Source organism: Leopardus geoffroyi, chromosome X (assembly GCF_018350155.1).
Source record: "Leopardus geoffroyi isolate Oge1 chromosome X, O.geoffroyi_Oge1_pat1.0, whole genome shotgun sequence".
In the NCBI taxonomy this organism is placed as follows: domain Eukaryota; kingdom Metazoa; phylum Chordata; class Mammalia; order Carnivora; family Felidae; genus Leopardus; species Leopardus geoffroyi.
The window spans coordinates 42,835,678-42,853,341 of record NC_059343.1 but is presented as its reverse complement, the minus strand read 5'-3'; the positions used below and the strand labels follow the sequence as shown (position 1 = coordinate 42,853,341).

At 49.5% G+C, this 17,664-nt stretch overlaps 1 protein-coding gene and 1 long non-coding RNA gene across 6 annotated transcripts; one reads left to right on the top strand and one right to left on the bottom strand.

Moving 5' to 3' along the window:
* Positions 1-868: 868 nt before the first annotated feature.
* On the bottom strand, positions 869-3,018 carry LOC123594192. Its single transcript, XR_006710700.1, has 2 exons — positions 2,114-3,018; positions 869-2,028 (listed from the first exon to the last, which is right to left on the bottom strand). It is a non-coding gene; the product is annotated as an uncharacterized LOC123594192 (long non-coding RNA).
* On the top strand, positions 1,950-16,749 carry GPKOW (G-patch domain and KOW motifs). 5 transcript variants are annotated; one of them, XM_045470889.1, is made up of 12 exons: positions 1,950-2,046; positions 8,605-9,050; positions 9,820-9,974; positions 10,074-10,198; positions 12,489-12,598; positions 13,400-13,613; positions 14,036-14,168; positions 14,856-14,982; positions 15,186-15,309; positions 15,398-15,467; positions 16,211-16,296; positions 16,391-16,749. In XM_045470889.1, the coding sequence occupies exons 2-12, from the start codon at positions 8,875-8,877 to the stop codon at positions 16,523-16,525; spliced, it is 1,455 nt and encodes a 484-aa protein (XP_045326845.1). In that variant the 5' UTR covers positions 1,950-2,046; positions 8,605-8,874; the 3' UTR covers positions 16,526-16,749. The 5 variants fall into 5 exon arrangements, with proteins under 5 accessions (XP_045326845.1, XP_045326844.1, XP_045326842.1 ...); XM_045470888.1 differs by lacking the exon at positions 1,950-2,046 and adding an exon at positions 3,150-3,330 and having other exon boundaries at positions 8,608-9,050; XM_045470886.1 differs by lacking the exon at positions 1,950-2,046 and adding an exon at positions 3,150-3,330.
* The last annotated feature ends 915 nt before the right edge of the window (positions 16,750-17,664 follow it).

Here is a 17,664-nt window from a genome sequence, read left to right as displayed (position 1 = left end):
TTTGAGAAATACGTTTCCATACAAACCTAGAAGAGAGGCAGGTCCCAGACCTGACCACACTGTGTTGTCAATGTCTGTCTGCGTAGGCATCCAGTAGAGGGCCTCTTCCTCCAGAGATGGCTCCTGCTAATGGCAGCACCAGGGCAGTTTCAGTTCCATGTACCCAACTGTTCCTGCACCACAGTGGCGGAGTGGGGGGGGGGGGGCAAGCTCTGACCAGGTGGTAGAAAATGTCCACAGAATACATAAACTAATGAAAATTCTACAGAGAACTGTACTATAGAGGGTCTCAACCTTCCCCTACACAACACCAGACCCACGTTGAGTCAGATGTGGGCAAAGAACCCAGTATAGGGAGACAGAGGCCCATATAGGACAGTGAGTCCGGTGACCAGCACTGCCCTGCAGGATTGGGGAATTCCCCAAGGGGAGTTCAAGGGGACAGGGACCTGGAAGAGAGAGTAGAGTGGGAAGGCTTCCCAGGGAAGGAGAGGACATGGGAGCCTAGGGATCAGCCTTGGTTTTTTTCTCCCTAATCCAGTGCTCCTGAGAAGACGCAGGAAAAGATATCAGCCTAGACTCTTCCTCACAGACAAAAGCACATTAGTTTACAGTTCTACATATTCAACCAATCATCCATTTTCTGCAATGAACATATGCTCTTTCTTTTCAGAAAAGGATGAATGGATTGTTGAAGCCTTAAAACTGGGCCTTGATAACATGAAGTTCTTTTCCAGGTGGACAAGATTCGGAAGGGCTCCAATACACAGGAAACAGCATGGCAAAGGCAGGAGGGTGGGGAAAATCGTGCACATATTTGGGGAACGGTGACAGCCCCATGTGGTATGCACAAGAACAAGGCAGAGCAGTGAATAAAGTCCAGTGTATTTCCCTTCAGACAAGGTCAGATCAGAGGTGGGAGGGCCACAACATTCCAGGAGGAAGGAAAGCAGGGACCATTCCGCCCCTCTCACCTATGACACCACAGAGACCCTGAAAGGTGGCCCAGAGAGGCTGCCCGGCCACCCAGAATGAGCATCAGGACACAGTGTGTCCACAGCTTATAGTGAAAGTCACAGAAACAGTGCATGTTGGGAGTAAGCTTCTTGAGACTGGCCGGCTGTAGGGCCCTGGACAGGTGTCTGAGCCCCTGTGCCCCTCAGTTTCTTCCTCCACAAAGTGGTTGTCACAGACTGTCTCTCATTGCACCCCATTCCTCCTTCCACTACAGTAGCACTGTGCCCAAGTGCCCCCCCCCGGACCTCTGTCCCCAGGCTGCCCCCACTTTTAATACCTAAGAGAGGCCTCATTTCTCACCTCTCATTGGCTGGTGTCCCCTCCCAACAGGGGGGCCTTCAAAGCCTCCTCAAGTTCAGGCCCCTACCACCCCTCCACTCTCCAGGGCACCTGCCCTTCCCGGCTTCTTGAGTCTCCCAGCCCTATCATGCTCAGGGCCCCAAACCCTCCCGTGGTACCCAAGTCTCCTCAAGGGCTACCCCCTGCCCAGCTCAACAGACTCTTCCAGTTCCCAAGTAGGTCCTGGCTCAGGCCAACGTTCACTGCAAATGTACCGAGTAACTACCAGGAGCAAAGCTCTGCTGGAGGCTGCAGAGTTCCCTGGTAAACGTGGGTTCCACTTCTGCACCCCCGTGTTTAGCTGTCAGAGCTGGGGCGGGGACCTTAACTTTTCTGGGCCTCGACTTCCCCTTCTCGCTCACGGAATAAAGCCTCTCCTGGGTGGGAAAAGGAGCACAGCCCAGGGTCCTGGGAGAGCAGAGGGGGCGCCTGAGGTAGAGGGAGGCCAAGCGCTCACGCTGCCTCCCACAGCCAGGCCTCCTTGCCTGCCGCCAGGTAGGTGACTGCGCGGGTCAGGTCGCCGGGCACGGGACCAGCCGGCTACAGCGGCGCCCAGGCTCGGGCGGGCCGCCAGGTGAGCGCGCCCAGGAGCTCCAAACGCGTCGCTGGCGGCCGTGCGTCCACCCGACCGACTTCGGGTCATGGAGCCACACGCGGGGGGCGTCACGGACCCTAGGGGGAGCAGAGGAGGTACGGGAGGGTGAGGAGGGACTGGGCGCGTCCCTGCCACCCCTCGCCCCGCCTGTCTGCTCCTCACCTTTTCCTTCCGACAGGTAGTAAACAAAGCAGCCCAGGCGCCCTAGTGGCGGTGGCGGCGAGCAGGGCGGCCCGGCGACCCGGGCTGGGCTCCAGGTCTCCGACCTGCACCCGTACCCGCACCCGCATCCGCACCGCGGGGCCGTGTACCAGACCCGGGGGCTCTCAGGAGTCTCCGGGGAGTTGTGCCACAGGGGTCTGCCCGGGTCACTGGGGACACCTGGGCCCTCAGGGTCTGTAGTGAATTGCGGGGGTGGGGGCGTTAGGCGGGAAGCCTCTGGGATAAATGGAGGGGCAATCTGGGACTACGTGGGCCATCAGGGTATCTGGATACCTGGATATCTGGAAGGGGAATCGGGGGTGCCGGGGCCGCAGCGGCGGCCGACCCTGTTCTGTCGGGGCATCTGGAGAAATCGGGGTCCCTCTCGATATCGTGCGGAAAGAGTTTGGAATCTGGGGTTATGAAGGGGCAGTCGGAGACCTCCAGAGATAGTCCCAAGATGTTCGGAAGGGTCCGGGAATATTTCGGCCAAACAGCTGTCTCCAGGATTATGGTGGGGGCAGGCGGGGGTCCACCGGCATACTCGCGATGGTCTGGGGGTCGCCGGAGTCGAGAGGGGCAGTGGGCGACCTTCGGAACTATCGAGCGAGTGGTCGGGGGGCTCTGAAGATCTTGAGGGGCATTCTAGGTCTTCGGACGTCGGGGAGCGTGGGGGTTGGCCGAGGCTCCGGCGGGCGCTGACCTGTTCCTTTCACCCGCGCAGGCCGGGGCCTTTCCCTGCCCGCGGGCCCCAGAGCCCGGCAGCTCCTGGCGCGGCTGGACGCGCGCCCCCTGGCGGCCCGAGCTGCGGCCGACGTGGCGGCGCTGGTACGCAGGACGGGCGCCACATTGCGCCTGCGCCCCAAGGCCGGTGCGTGTCGGGGGCGGGGCGGGGCCTCTCAGGGGGCGGGGTCTGACTGGAGCCGGATTCTGACGTGGCGGACCCGGGATGGTTGGTTGCTCCCCTGGGTGGGGCCAATGCTCCCCTGGGGGGACTGGTGGGGCGGGGCTCGGAGGGAGCTGCGAGACGGGGGAGCCCTGACGTGATCCTAGAATATTCCTCCAGGAGGTGACACTGGGAAGGTTACTGCAGTAGGTGAATGTTGCATGGCTAGTTGTGAGTGCGGGCCGGATTGGTTATCCCTGTCGGTGGGGCTTTGAATGGCATTTCTGAGAAGGTGGGTCCTGGAGAGCGTTGGGGGCGGGCACTTGGCTAAGGGGCGGTCCTGGAAGGCCACTCTAGGGGGTGGAGCCTACAAGCGCGAAGGGGCGGGACTCGAAATGTCAGGAATGGGTTGAAGTTTATAGGCCAGTTAGAGGGCGGAGCCTGGAAAGTTCAGGAGCCCAATCTTGGAATTGCACCCTCCAGGGAGGGCCTGAGGGTGTTAATATGAGGAGCGAGATCTTCGTGTGTATTAGAGGGCCGTAGGAAGGTCTGGAGGCTTATTCTATTAGCTGGGCCCAGGATTACTTAAGAAGGGGCGTATAAGGGTACGTATTCTTGTGGGTGGCACCTGGAGAATTGCTTTGATTGGGCACTGCCTAGGTAATTAAATTGTGGTCGAGCCTGAGTGTAAGTTGGAAGAGATAAGGCTAGAATGTAAATTTAGCGGGTTGGGCCTATGTATTTTCTATGGAGAGTCACTACAGCTTTCTTAGCCGCTTCCTTATCCCAGCCTTTAGTATGCTGTATTGTAAGGACAGTAATGTCTTCAATAGTCATTTGTCCCAAGACCCTCTTGCTTCTCATACAGAGTTCCTAGGGTGGCAAATACAGAAAAGTGTGAACAACCTGTGGATACTTTGGGGGAGCTTCAACAGTCCATGGCGCTGGAAACTTCCTTAATGAGTTTGGGGGCACAGATTAGGGAAGAGGATGGCAGAGGAGGATGGGAGCTGCAGGAGAGTACTCAACAAGTCAAGGCTGAGAATCCCCACAGGCCCTGACTCAGTATTGCATGTATTTTCATAACTTAGGTCTTTTTAAGTTTTTTTCAACAATGTTTTGTAGCTTTCACAGTACAGTTTTTACACTTTTTTTGATACATCTATTCCTAGGTATTTTATTATTTTGAGGCTTTTGTAAATGGAATATTTTAATTGCATCTTTATTTTGTCTATGGAAACAATTGATTTTTGTATATTGATCTTCTATTCTGTAAACTTGCCAAGCTTGTTTAATAGTTCTAATACCTGCTAAAGAGCAAACATTTAACTGAGTAAATTTGAAGATTTAGTCGGTTTTATTAAACAATTCATAAACTGTAGAGTGGAGGTTTGCTAGGAGTTATACAAAATGGCAAGTTTTTATAGGAAGGAGGATTGGGCAAGAAAAGTGAAAAAAAGCAAAAGAAAATAAAGTATTGTTTTAGGTAAATTCACTTCCCCTCTGAAGAAAATGTGGGGTGAGGGGTGGGGTGGTTCTTATCATGCAGATTACCTGATCTTCCTTTGGGAATGAGAGGGCCCCAAGTGAGAGATTACCTCTTTGGTGCAGACCAGAACATTCCAGATTGATTGGTTTAAAATTCCACTCTTGGAGAGGTTGAAGTTGCAATTAATTGCAACTTGGAAGGCAAGTGACTCCACCTTGGGCTTATGTGTGGCTTTATTTTTAACAGTCCCAAGAATTCCAAAGGAACTATACCAACATTTTGGTGTGCTTCCAATAATAAAACAAAGAAGTACTCACCAAACAAACTAGTATTCACTAAGAGAAACAAGTACTCACCAAAAAATGATAGTTTTTAAACAGATCTTGAATAAAGTCAGAAATGTTAACCAAAGGCAGGGAGCTCAGAATCCTAGAGGAGACTCACCCAAGAGAAGTAGGTCTGGACTGACAGAAGCCATGAGTGAAAGGTGCTTGGGACAGGTACCTCACATGATTCCCTGGATCATCATTCTTCTGGGATCATCTCCTTTGGATCCCACTTCTGACTCCAAGGAATGTCAACCTAAATACAGAGGTAAACCGAGGCAAGCTCAGAAAGATGAATTTATTTGGGAATAGGAGAAGAATTGTAATTCGGGTTTTATCTGTAGCTTGCTACAGTTTGGGTGTCCAGAATTGCAATCTTTGCTATTCCCAAATAAACTCATCTTGTTGAACTTGCATCAGTTTACCTCTTTATTTAAATCGACATTTATAAAAGTTGCTTTGTAGTCTTTATCTGCTAGGTATCTTTAAGGATGCCCAGGGCTTCTAAGCCTGGAAACATGGCCATGAGATTGATTATTGTGGTTTGTGTTTTCAAGACCATCCTCTGACCCAGCACATTATTCTACTTACCAAACATTTCACTTTCATTTAAGTATATTTATAGCTTCACATTTAAATGTTTTAGTATATGTGTTCCATGCAAGAAATGTGCTATAATTCATTTACCCAGTCTCCTTCTGTTGTCCTTTAAGTGGTCTTCAATCTTTTGCTACAATAAATAATACCATGATGAATCTGACATAAAAATCTTTTCATTGGGCTCCTGGCTGGCTCAGTCAGAAGAGCAGGTGACTCTTGATGTCAGGCTCATAAGTTTGAGCTCCACGTTGGATGTAGAGATTTTTTTTTTAATGTTTATTTTTGAGAGAGAGAGAGAGAGAGAAACAGAGTGTGAGTGGGGGAGGGGCAGAGAGAGAGAGAGGGAGACACAGAATCCGAAGCAGACTCCAGGCTCTGCGCTGTCAGCACAGAGCCTGACACAAGGCCCAAACCCACAGACTTTAAGATCATGACCTGAGCTGAAGTCCGACACTTAACCAACTGAGGCACCCAGGTGCCCCATGGATGTAGAGATTTCTTAAATAAACTTAAATCTTTTTGCACATCTTTAATGATTTCCTTGGGATGAATTTTTAGCACATCTGTGATATTATTTCTGGTGGCTATTTCAGTATCACTCTTCTACTTTATAAACTCTTATGATGAAGGCAGGCTGGGTCCGAGGACCCAGAGGGGTCCTGCAGGACCAGCCAAGAGGGTCCTTGGCTTCACGCAGCATAAAAATCAAATGTGAGCCAAGAAGAAGTAAGAGCAGAATTTATTAAAGATACAGAGAGAGTACAGATACAGGCAGAGTGTCTGGGAGACTCAGGAAAGGAGAGAGTCTTGTCTTTGCTTGGTGTCTGGGGTTTTTACTGAGGATTGTGGTCTGATGTAAGTGTCCTCTCAGGCATCGAGGAACTGGACAGAACAGGGAGAATGGTCCACGTGTCCTCCATAAGTCACTTATTCCTTATTAAGACCCTAGGGGGTCTTAAAATTGAGATTTCTAGCACCGGTGATCTGGAATACACACATGATGGCCTCACTCACTCATTCCTTAGAAGTTTTCTATTGTGCTGGAAGGTTCCAAAGAAACCATTAACTCCTTCATTCTTACAAGGAGGACATACATTATTTGTATTATAAGGAATGTGTAAGGCAGGTGTGCTGGTCCTAGCAAGAAGAGAAGCAGGGAAATGGGCAAAAAAGCAGTCCTTCAAAAAACAGCCCTTCATGGGGCCCTTTCAATTTCTCTTCTCTCTCTTTAAGGTCCTACACAAAAGGAATCTGTCCCATTAATCTTTCAAAGCCTTAGAACATGGCTCTCACAACATATTTAATGTTGGTAGTATAAGCAGAAATAATTTGTGATCCCTGGAAAAAGAAAGATGAGGCATAAATTTCTTGACATAAGAAAAGTCACTTTAGAGGTGCCTGCATGGCTCAGTCAGTTAAACATCTGGCTTCTGCTCGGGTCATGGTCTTATGGTTCCTGAGTTCGAGCCCCACATTGGGCTAACTGCTGTCAGCATAAAGCCCACTTTTGGATCCTCTGACCCCCCCCCTCGCTGGTTCTCTCTCTTTATCTCATAAAAAATAAACTTAAAAAAAGAAAGAAAACTCATTTTAGACTCTTGCTCATCTTGCAATTTTTGCCTGACAAGCACTACTTGCACATTTCTTGTAGAACTTCCTGAGATGTGTTGAAATTGCAGAAGAATAGATTTCAGTAGATAATGATTTGAAGGAAACAAAAGAATGTGAGAACAAAGAGACACTATCAGGCCAGAAGATAGCCTAATCATATCGGCAACAATAAATCGGTGGTAAAACTTCCATTTCTGATTCAAAAGTAAAGGTTGACCTGACACATATTCTTGAGTCCTCTTTGCAGGATTTAAATCCCTTTGAGCACTCAAATACCGGACCAACTGGAGCCAGAGAATCCATGATGCTGACCAGCTCTCCTGACTTCAATTAACTTGAGACCTGGTCTCAGTTGCCTTAAGATGACCTTTGCTCCAATTCCATGCTGAATTCCCAATTTTGCAAGCCCTTCCATGAATATATATGCACTTTTAGCTTGAAACTTACCCATTTTTATTGTTGAAGGAGACACTGCTTTGGGAGATATCCCCACTGTTCTCCTTTATTTGTTGCAAGTAAAACTCTTCCTTTTCCTATTCTTTGCTTGGATGAGTCTTTTGGCTCCATTTCTACCAAAAGGTGAACCCAGTTTTGGGTAACAGAACTACAGTTGACCCTTGAACAACATGGGTTTGAACTGCACGTGTCCATTTATACCAGGATTTTTCTCAATAAATACAGTATAGTATTATAAATATATTTTTTCTTCCTTATAATTTTTTTGTTTATTTATTTTGAGATAGAGCGAGTGAGAGTGGGGGAAGGGCAGAGAGAGAGAGAGGGAGGGAGAGAGTGAATCCCAAGTAGGCTCTGCACGGATAGCACAGAGCCCCATGCAGGGCTTGAACCCACAAGCCTGAGATCATGACCTGAACTGAGATCGAGTCAGATGCTTAACCATCTGAGCCACCCCGGCACTCCTCCTTATGATTTTCTGAATAACATTTTCATTTTTTTCTTTAGCTTACTCTTAAGAATACGGTATAAAAAATACAGTATATAATACATGTAACATACAAAATATGTGTAACTCTACTGCTTAGGTTATCATTAAGGTTTCCAGTCAACAGTAGGGTATTAGTAGTTAAGTTTTTGAGGAATCATAAGTTATTTGTAAATTTTCAACTGTGGGGGCAGGGGATTGGATCCCCTAACCCCTGCATTATTCAAGGGTCAACTGTATGTATGTGTATTTTTTTAAGTAGTCTTCACACCCAGCGCGGAACCCAACGTGGGGTTGGAACTCCGGATCCTGAGATCAAGACCTGAGCTGGGATCCAGAGTGGGATGCTTAACCATCTGAGCCACCCAGGCACACATGTATATATACTTTTAATATCTGTTTAGGTCATTGTTCCCTACTGGACTATGATCCTCTAGAAAGGAGGAGGTCTATTTTATTAATATTTGAATCCAGAGCTTGTGGTGTATTAAATCTGGCATCAGTAGGCACCATTTACATGTCTATTTGTTATTGTACACAACTGACACAGATTTTTTTTCTTAAATGATGTATTTTTATCTACACTTCCCATACCAGTAGGGCACGGCGATTAATAACTACTTGTTGACTCCCTGAATGAAAGAATGAATACCCCCAAGAACCACGTATTCCTATATGATTGGCGCGACGCGCCCCTATGAAGAACAGCAACAATTACTTCTTAAGGCCCCTGTTCCACGTACGCCAGTCGATGCCGCAGTGTTTTCTGGGAAAGGTAGTTCTAAAGCCCGTCGTCTGGCCCCGGTCAAACTGAGCCCAAACTAAACTTCCCAGAAAGCAGCACACTCGCCTGGGAAGAGGGGCAAGATGGCGGACGCTGAAGATGATACTTTGCGACCCGCGGGAGCCTCTGCTGCCCCAATTTCATTCAGCTTCAGTCGCACGTCCGCCAGGAGACGGCTGGCGGATCCGGGAGACGACGCGAGTGCGACTCCGGAGGAGAAGGATTTCTTAAAGACCGTGGAAGGGAGGGAGCTGCAGAGGTGAAGCGCCGTGTCTTTCATCCCTTGGAATTAGGTTCGGTGGGTTCAAGCGGGAGGGTAGAATCTGAGTTGATTGTTTTGGTGGCAGCGGCCACCAAACCTTTGGAGCACAGCCTGAGGAAATTCGTGGAGGCGAGAAGGCGGGAGTGTGTAACAGGGGAGGTGGGGAAATTGGACCTGACAGCCAGGGCGTTTGAGAAAAGAGGATGTATTCCTGAGAGGTGTGTCTTTAGCACTTGGGGGCCTTGAGATGTGTGCGTTTTGAGAGAAGGAAAGGAGTGGAGAATGACAGGACCCCTAGTTTCTCAGCTGAAGCGGTGGAGCTTCTCCAGTATACGGAATGGGGTGGAGTGGCAGATGGAATTTTGGGGAGGCCATCATCAGCTTAATGCGGAAAGGAGAGTTGGAGGGAGAGACTTCCAGAAGAGAATAAGCCATCCAGGGGTTGGTGTGGAGCCTGCACCTGGGGAGAGTCTGGGCTGAAGATGGTGACTTGTGAGTCATTTTGAAAACCACGGAAGTGGGTCTTGGGCTGAGCAGAGGTTCCAGGACTGAAGGCTGATTCCTCAAAGGCACTGATATTTAAGAGTTGGGGGTGGGGGAGAGAATCTAAAGAAAACACCATTAGATACATGACATGAGAGCGAGGGTGTGGTCCCTCCAGCTGGGGGTGAGTGTGGCTCTTGTGTTTTCTCTGAAGGGAGGAGTGTGGCTCAGAACCCACTGACCATGCTACTCTCCCAACTTCACATCTCTGTGTCCACATCAGTGTGAAGCCCTCAGAAACCCCCAAGGAACTCATCATCCCTTTGATCCAGAATGGCCATTACAGGCAGCCACCGACCCAGGCTCCTGGGCCATCCACAAACACTGAGGCCTTGGTGGAAGGGGTGCTGTCTCAGGCTGTAAAGGAAATCATTGAGGGTAAGTGATCCCCTCTTTGCCTTGCCCCAGTGAAGGAAGAGGGGGAGGAAAATGGAAGGAGAGGGTGGGACCTCACTGCTTCCTCCCATTCTTCCTTAGACTCCAAGAAGTCCCTGGAGGAGAGAGAAAATTCGGGTATCGACCCCATGCTTGCTATCCCCATGATCCAGAAAGGATGCATCCCTAACGGAGAAGGGGCAGACAGCGAACCCCGAGCTGAGACAGTGAGCTGGCCCCTAACTCCTCCAGCCCCAGCCTGTCTTTGCCCTGTCTGCCAGGCTTGCCTCTCTGCACCCAGCAGGGAAAGTCAGTGTGTGTACTAGAGGCCTGCTGCCTAGCTCTTCCTCCTTCTGTCCTTTTTTGGAAGCATTAACAAAGGAATCCAGATACTGAGGTGTGGAAAAGCACTTGCATTCTGGAATTATCTGAACAAGATGAGCAAATGGAACAGGAAATGTAATGATCCTGAGGGTAGACTCTGCCTAGAGTGTTGGAGGAACACCAAGGAGACCAGTGTAGCTGGAGGGGAATGAGTGAAGGGGAGGAGTAGTAGACAATTTCAGGCATCCCAAGACCAGAAACACAAGTTTCAAGACACATAGGAACACTAATAATATTAAATGCCAAGTAGAACTGTCTATGATGACAGAGTGTAATCTATCACACTGTATTAAACAGAGGTAGAAAGTGACAAAATTGGAAAGTAGGAAGTGGCTGGGGCTAAACTAGGCAGGGCCTTGTGGGCCATGGTGAGGACTCTGGCTTTTATTGTGAATGATATGAGGGCCATGAGAGGGCTCTGAGCAGAGAGGGTGAAGACTTAAGATTTCACAAGATCTCTCTGGCTACTATGAGCAGAACAGACTAGTAAGTAAAGGCGGAAGCAAGGAGACTAGTAGTGCAGGCTAGAAATGATGGATCCTCAGACCAGAGTGGTAGGAGTGAGGCCTGGAAGGACAAGTAGGGTTTAGTGAGAGAGGGAGGAGCAGCGTGAGTACCAATGGCAGGAACAACCCAAGCAACAGCATGGTGGCAGGGAGTCGGTGTTGTGTGTGCCCATCGGTGAAGCAACTTGCAGTGTGTCTAAAGTGAGTATAAAGAATTAGAGTGAGGATGGGAGGTGATCGATAAGGAGAAGTGAAGGGTATGTCTACAGAAGCAACAAAGTCTGTCTTTCATACACATGGATTCCACTTTTCACCTCTTTATTCGCAATTTTTTTTTTTTTTAATTTTTTTTTAATGTTTATTTATTTTTGAGACAGAGACAGAGCATGATCGGGGGAGGGTCAGAGAAAGAGAGACAGAATCTGAAGCAGGCTCCAGGCTCCAAGCTATCAGCACAGAGCCCGACGTGGGGCTCGAACTCACAGACCATGAGATCATGACCTGAGCCAAGGCCGGACGCTCAACCGACTGAGCCACCCAGGCGCCCCTCTTTATTCGCAATTTTTTAGCGATGCTTCTTTGGGGCCTATTTCTCTTACAGCCCCAGACCACCCTCTCTTTTGACTGAACTGTTCTCATTGGCCTTCAGATGTCTTCTGATGTCTTTCATCTTAAAAAATAGGACCTTCATTTCACTTTCCACCCTGTTCCCTCTTTGGCCTCATTTCTCTCATTTCCTGTCCTCCCCCAGCCTTCCACATCTCAGTTGAACCCAGGTACATCTTTCCTTCCTCTCAGCCAAAAAACCTTAGTCAGTGTTGACTCCCCTCTTTATTCCATACCCCAGGTACAGCCTTTCAGCAAAATCCTATCATGTCCCTTTGCAGAATACATCCAGAATCTGACCACTTCTCACCATCACCACTCTGGTCTGAGCCACAAGTATCTTTCATCTGGACCATTGCTGTAACTTCCTCACTGGGTCCCCTTGTGTGGTGGCCAGCCTCCTGTAGCTCCAGCCCAGATCTCCTGATTAATGTCTCACCACCCTCTCTGCCTCCACAGCACTGTTTCAGTCAGGTTGACTTTCATGATGCTCTTCCCACACCAGATCTTGTCCTGCCTCAGGGCCTTTGCTCTTATTGTTCTCTCTGCTTGGACTACTGTCCCTTCTATATCCTCCTGGCTCCCTCTGTCATCTCTTTCTGGTCTCTGCTCAGATATCAACTCAGTAACCCTCTCTTCTCCATCCCTCTGCATCCCCTTAAGCTGCTTTATTTTTCTTTATATAACTTATCACTACCTGACATACCATGTTTTATGTATTTTATTTATTGTGTGTCTCTACAACTAGAATGTAAGCCTCACAGAGCAAGGGTTTTTGTTTTGTTTACTGCTTTATCCTCATCACCTAGATTAGTACCTGGCACAGAACAGGTGCTTTATAATTATTTGTTGAAGGGCAACATGGAGGAGTAAAGTGAGAGACAGCAAGAGGAAATCAAAACTAACCTTGAGCTTATTGGAAAAGAAGCATTGAGGGTCACCCTGTGGGTGTTAGTAAGCGCACTTCGGAGGACCCACTGTGAGCCAAGCCTAACCATCCTTCCTCTGCCTGAACCTGTAGGTGCCGGAAGAAGCTGATTACGAGGCAGTCCCTGTAGAGGCCTATGGGCTAGCCATGTTACGAGGCATGGGCTGGAAACCTGGCGAGGGCATTGGCCGCACCTTCAATCAGTGAGTTCTAGGGTAGGGGCAAGGGGCAACAGATGGGGGCAGCGAACAAGAACCCCATGGTTACTACCCATCCAAAACCATCCAGGCAGGGAGAGGGCATGTTACCACCCTAATTAATTTAGTAAGCCTTTCCACTACTGTTTCAATCTCCTATTTACCCTTTGAAACTCTGTAACGAGATCCCATTTATGTAAAGGTTACTTTTCTGAACATCAGCTTCATCATCTGAAAATGGGGATAATGACAATATTGACTTCCCAGGTCTGTTGTGGAGTTATGTGAAATTATACACATAAAGCACTTACAGCAGGCCATGGCCCCAAATAAACATAGACTAGACATTTGCTATTATCACACAGACTTATGGTCACTTCTTCTCAGTTCTCAACTCCAAAGAATTCTGAAAACCAAACATTTTTTTCATAAACCATTTAGTAGCCAAACATGACCTGAGACACAGAGCATTTTATAGTCTATTTCTCCTGCTTGGCGTGAACATTTGTATGATTTCCCCTGTAGAAATATCAGGGTGTTTGATTACAGGGATCTGCCTCAGGTCCTGCTGTAGATACTATGTAATAGATGGTCTATCCAATGTGTTATTAGGTTGGACCAAATGAAATTGTTATTTCTGTAGATCAAAAGCAGTCCTAGTGTGAGATGAGTCCTAGTGTGAGTTCAAGGCTATTCTTGAACATGTTGACAGGGTGGAATTTGAATAGTAGTGCACGGGGGAGGCACTGAAAACTTACATCTTCCCCCTCTCCTGGCCAACAAGCTCACATACTGTGCTCCCTGCAGAGTGGTAAAGCCCCGTGTCAACTCACTGAGACCAAAGGGGTTAGGGCTGGGTGCCAACCTGACTGAGGTCCAGGCCCTGGTCCCCACTGGCCCCCACCGCCTGCCAAAGCCAGATGAGGAGCAAGAGAAGGATAAGGAAGACCAGCCTCAAGGACTGGTGCCTGGGGGAGCTGTGGTGGTTCTTTCTGGCCCGCACCGAGGACTCTATGGGAAGGTAAGGAACAGAACTGTGCCGGGAGCCTGAGAGAGGCAGCGGGGAAGATTGATGTGAGGGCCAGAGGGAGGAAGACTTGGGTTTGGGGTGGAAAGGGCTGGAAGTCCTTGTCTTTCAGGCGTGCCTGGCTTGCTGCCTCATTTGGTAACTCAGAACCACTTGCTGGGCTTTTCTGAGCCTCAGTTTCCAACTAAAAGAGAGAATGCCATATGCCACATGTTCCTGAGGATTAAATTCTTAAAATATATCCAAGCCACAGAGTCTGTCAGGGGAGACATATGGACCAGGGCCCGTCCCAGGCCTTGGGTCAGTCTGGTGGGGAAGACACAGGGGTCAAGCCTATTGGAAATAAGAGTGGACAGCTGGGGCCTAGGAATGTGGGTTTAGTCCACATTCCTAACTTCCTCCCCCCAACCATTCAGGTAGAAGGCCTCGATCCTGACAACGTTCGGGCCATGGTTCGCCTGGCCGTGGGGAGCCGCATGGTGACTGTTAGTGAGTACTACCTGCAACCTGTCTCACAGCAGGAGTTTGACAAGAATTCCTTGGATCTCAGTGAGTGAGCTTTTTACCTAGCTGGGAGAGTTAGAGAAGCATTCCACGGGGCGGGGGTGGGGGGGTGGGGGGGTGGTAGGGCCTGTCCCGGGTGGTGGGGGTGGCGGGGAGATCAGCAGTCTGCCTGGCAGGTGTGACTTCTGGTCAGAGGTCAGGAGGCGAGAATGAAGATAAGTGGTTTATTCAGTTTGAGGAAAAATTGATGTAGTAACCCTGGGGCTTTCTTTTGCTTCTTTCTGAGAGAGAATAAACAGGTATGGAAACCAATTCCTATCCTTGGGAGGTCTATTCAGGGTGATGAGCCTGTCTTCTTCTAGGGAATGAGGGCAGCTGGGACTAGGCCATGACCAGGGATGAAGGCATTCTAGGCATGGCAGCAGGATGGGGCAGTTTGGCAGATGGGAGATTGGTGCTGACAGAGCTCTCAGGATTTTCTAGCCCATATTAGGTGGTCGCCTCAGATTAGCAGCATCAGCGCAGGCTCGAGTGGCTGAGGAAGGCTTCCTAAAGGAAGCCCCAGCAGTTGAAGGGAAGGGGAGAGCATTCCATTGGTGTAGGCAAAGTCATGATGGTAGGAGGGGACACTGAGGCAAGTGGGAGGTGGCCTGAGGCTGAGGTGTAGCCTGCAAGGTAAGAGAATGGCACACTGAGGCTCCTTCCTCCTTCTCCCCACACACCCTTGTGTAGGCCAGATGCGTAAAACTTCCTCAGTGCAACAGAATGGAACAGTTTCGTCATGGAAGGCCCTCCGGGATCAGGACCTCCCCAGCCAGCAAGAGGACTCACAGAGGAAGCGAAAACACCTTCCCGACCGGTGGGACCCTGGGCATCTGGGATGAGGGGGAGAAGGCAAGGCTGTGGAGAGGCTCCAGCAGTCAGAGAAGGCTTCCAGGGCAAGGCAGGCACATAGAAGGAACTAGAGACAGCATTATGGGTGGGTTTCACAGCAGCAGCAAAGGTGGGGTGAGCAGAATGTGCATCTAATGAACTAAGCCCCGTGTTGGCCCCTTTCCACAGACAGGGGGAGCCTGCTGCCAAGAATGAGAAGGCAGGTCCCAGGAGCCAGCACTGGTTGCACAGGGACCTACGCGTACGTTTTGTGGACAAGCTGCACAAGGGTGGCCAGTATTATAACACCAAGGTGGGAACCCTGCAACCTGGGTTCTCCTCCTCCCCCAGGGACTAGGTCCCCATAACTCCAACATTCTCACATCCCTTGACCTCCCCAGATGACGATCGAAGATGTCCTCAGCCCAGATACCTGTGTGTGTCGAACAGATCAAGGCCAGGTCCTGGAAGGTGAGTCTGAGGGATGGCCACTGGGTCGTTATCATCCTGGAGGCTGATGGGAAGGCTGTCTTAGACCAAGAGGCTGGTGTGGGCAGAGGCTGGGAGATAGGGTAGAGTTCAGATATTTTGTAAGGTCCAGAATCGTCTTTTTTTTTTTTTAATTTTGAGTCTTTTTTTTTAAAGCTTATTTATTTATTTTTGAGAGAGAGAGGGAATGAGGGAGGGAGAGAGAACCAGCAGGGGAGGGACAGACAGTGGGACGGAGGATCTAAAGCAGGCTCTGAGCTGTCAGCACAGAGCCCAATGCGGGGCTCGAACTCACAAACCATTAGATCATGACCTGAGCCAAAGTTGGACGCTTAACCGACTGAGCCACCCAGGCGCCCCCAAGGCCCAGAATCTTCTGACAGAACATTAGGCGCTTCTGTGATGGTGATTATCTGAGCCCCTCCTTTCCCCATCTGCGACATTGGCATGAAAATGAGCTATTTCTCCCTCTTGTACAGATGTGTCCTGAACTCCTTGTGCAGGGCAGGGCATATAACGTGCCCACAGTAAACGGTATCTGTTGTCATCACCCATCATCTTCCTACATAAGTGCTCCCTTTTTTAGGAACTGCTCCTTAGGTGTCCTCACCCACACCTGTCAACAGGGTACAGAGTGGCTCTCAGGAATACAGAAAAGGACTTGTGACAGGACCCTGGGTGGGCTAGTCTTGGCTGTGGGCCTCACTCCCTCCCCTCATCTGTAGGCCTGAGGGAAGACATGCTGGAGACCCTGGTCCCCAAGGTCCAAGGCAACCGGGTTATGGTGGTGCTGGGGCCACAGGCTGGAAAGGTGAGTCCCAGACCTGGGCGTGGGGGGTGGAAGCATGCAGGGGATGTCCCAGAGTCTGGGTTGGCTCTGCTGACTCCACCCGCTGCTACTCTAGGTGGGCCGCCTGCTGGACTGGGACAGAGAACAGAGCCGGGCTGTGGTGCAGCTGCAGAGAGAGAATCAGCTGGTGGAACTTCACTATGATGCTGTCTGCCAGTACCTGGGCCCCAGTGACTCAGATGAAGACTGACCCATGGCCCCGTTCCCACCCCCAACGCTGCCACCTGCTCTGTATGGTGTGGAAAGACAGTCTTCACAAAGGTGGGGAGGTCATTGTTCCATCCTCCTCTTGCACCTCAGCCCCAGGACCAGGACAGGGACAGGGCATAAGATAGATGGGCCTGAAGGGAGGCTTGAAACAAACCTGGTATTCTCCAGAAGCTAGTGTGTAATAAAAATCATTTCAAAAACTCAGTAAAATGACAAGATTGTAAGTGTGTGCTGAGCTGAGTAGAAGCGGGAGCTGAGCTGATGGAAGTGGGAGCCATTCCAGGCTTCAGCCCCACCTCCCTGCATGGGCTGACAGACAAGTTCAAGGATCTGTCTGCTTACAAGTTCATTCTTGGAATACAGAAGCTACGAAGTGTGTCCCCTGAGCAGACGCTATGGAGTCTGGAGTGCCACATCTCTGTACAACTTCCTGAGGAAGAATCCTAGTGGTGGCTCTACTTTTTTTTTTTAAATTTTTAAATGTTTATTTTTGAGAGAGAGAGAGACAGAATCCGAAGCAGGCTCCAGACTCAGCTGTCAGCACAGAGCCCAACACGAGGCTCAAAGTCACAGATGGCAAGATCATGACCTGAGCCAAAGTCAGAAGCTTAACTGACTGAGCCACCCAGGCGCCCCATTGGTGGCTCTACTTTTTACTCTTGGTCCAGACCAGATGTCCAGAGGATACCTTGAGCCAGTGATGAGAGTCCAGAGGAAGGGAGGCTTCTACCCACAAATGGGATGTGTTTGCACTATTTCTCAGAGGACTCAGTTAATTTCAGGGCCCCTGTTTTAGTCCCCAAACTTTGGCTAGAAGGTAAAAACAAAGTTTTGTCCCAGGTAGGATTTCTCTGATCCAGGTAACTGGACTCTCAAAAAGGTTATTGTCAGACAACCCTCAAACTTTTTCCCATTTAATGGGCTGAGATCCAAAATCAACAAGGGAAGCAAGAGCTTTAGGTCCAATTGCTTCTAAGTCATCCCCAAATGCAAACTGGTGCAGCCACTCTGGAAAACAGTTTGGAGGTTCCTCAAAAAATTAAAAACAGAACTACCCTACGACCCAGAAATTGCACTACTAGGCATTTATCCAAGGGATACAGGTATGCTGTTTCAAAG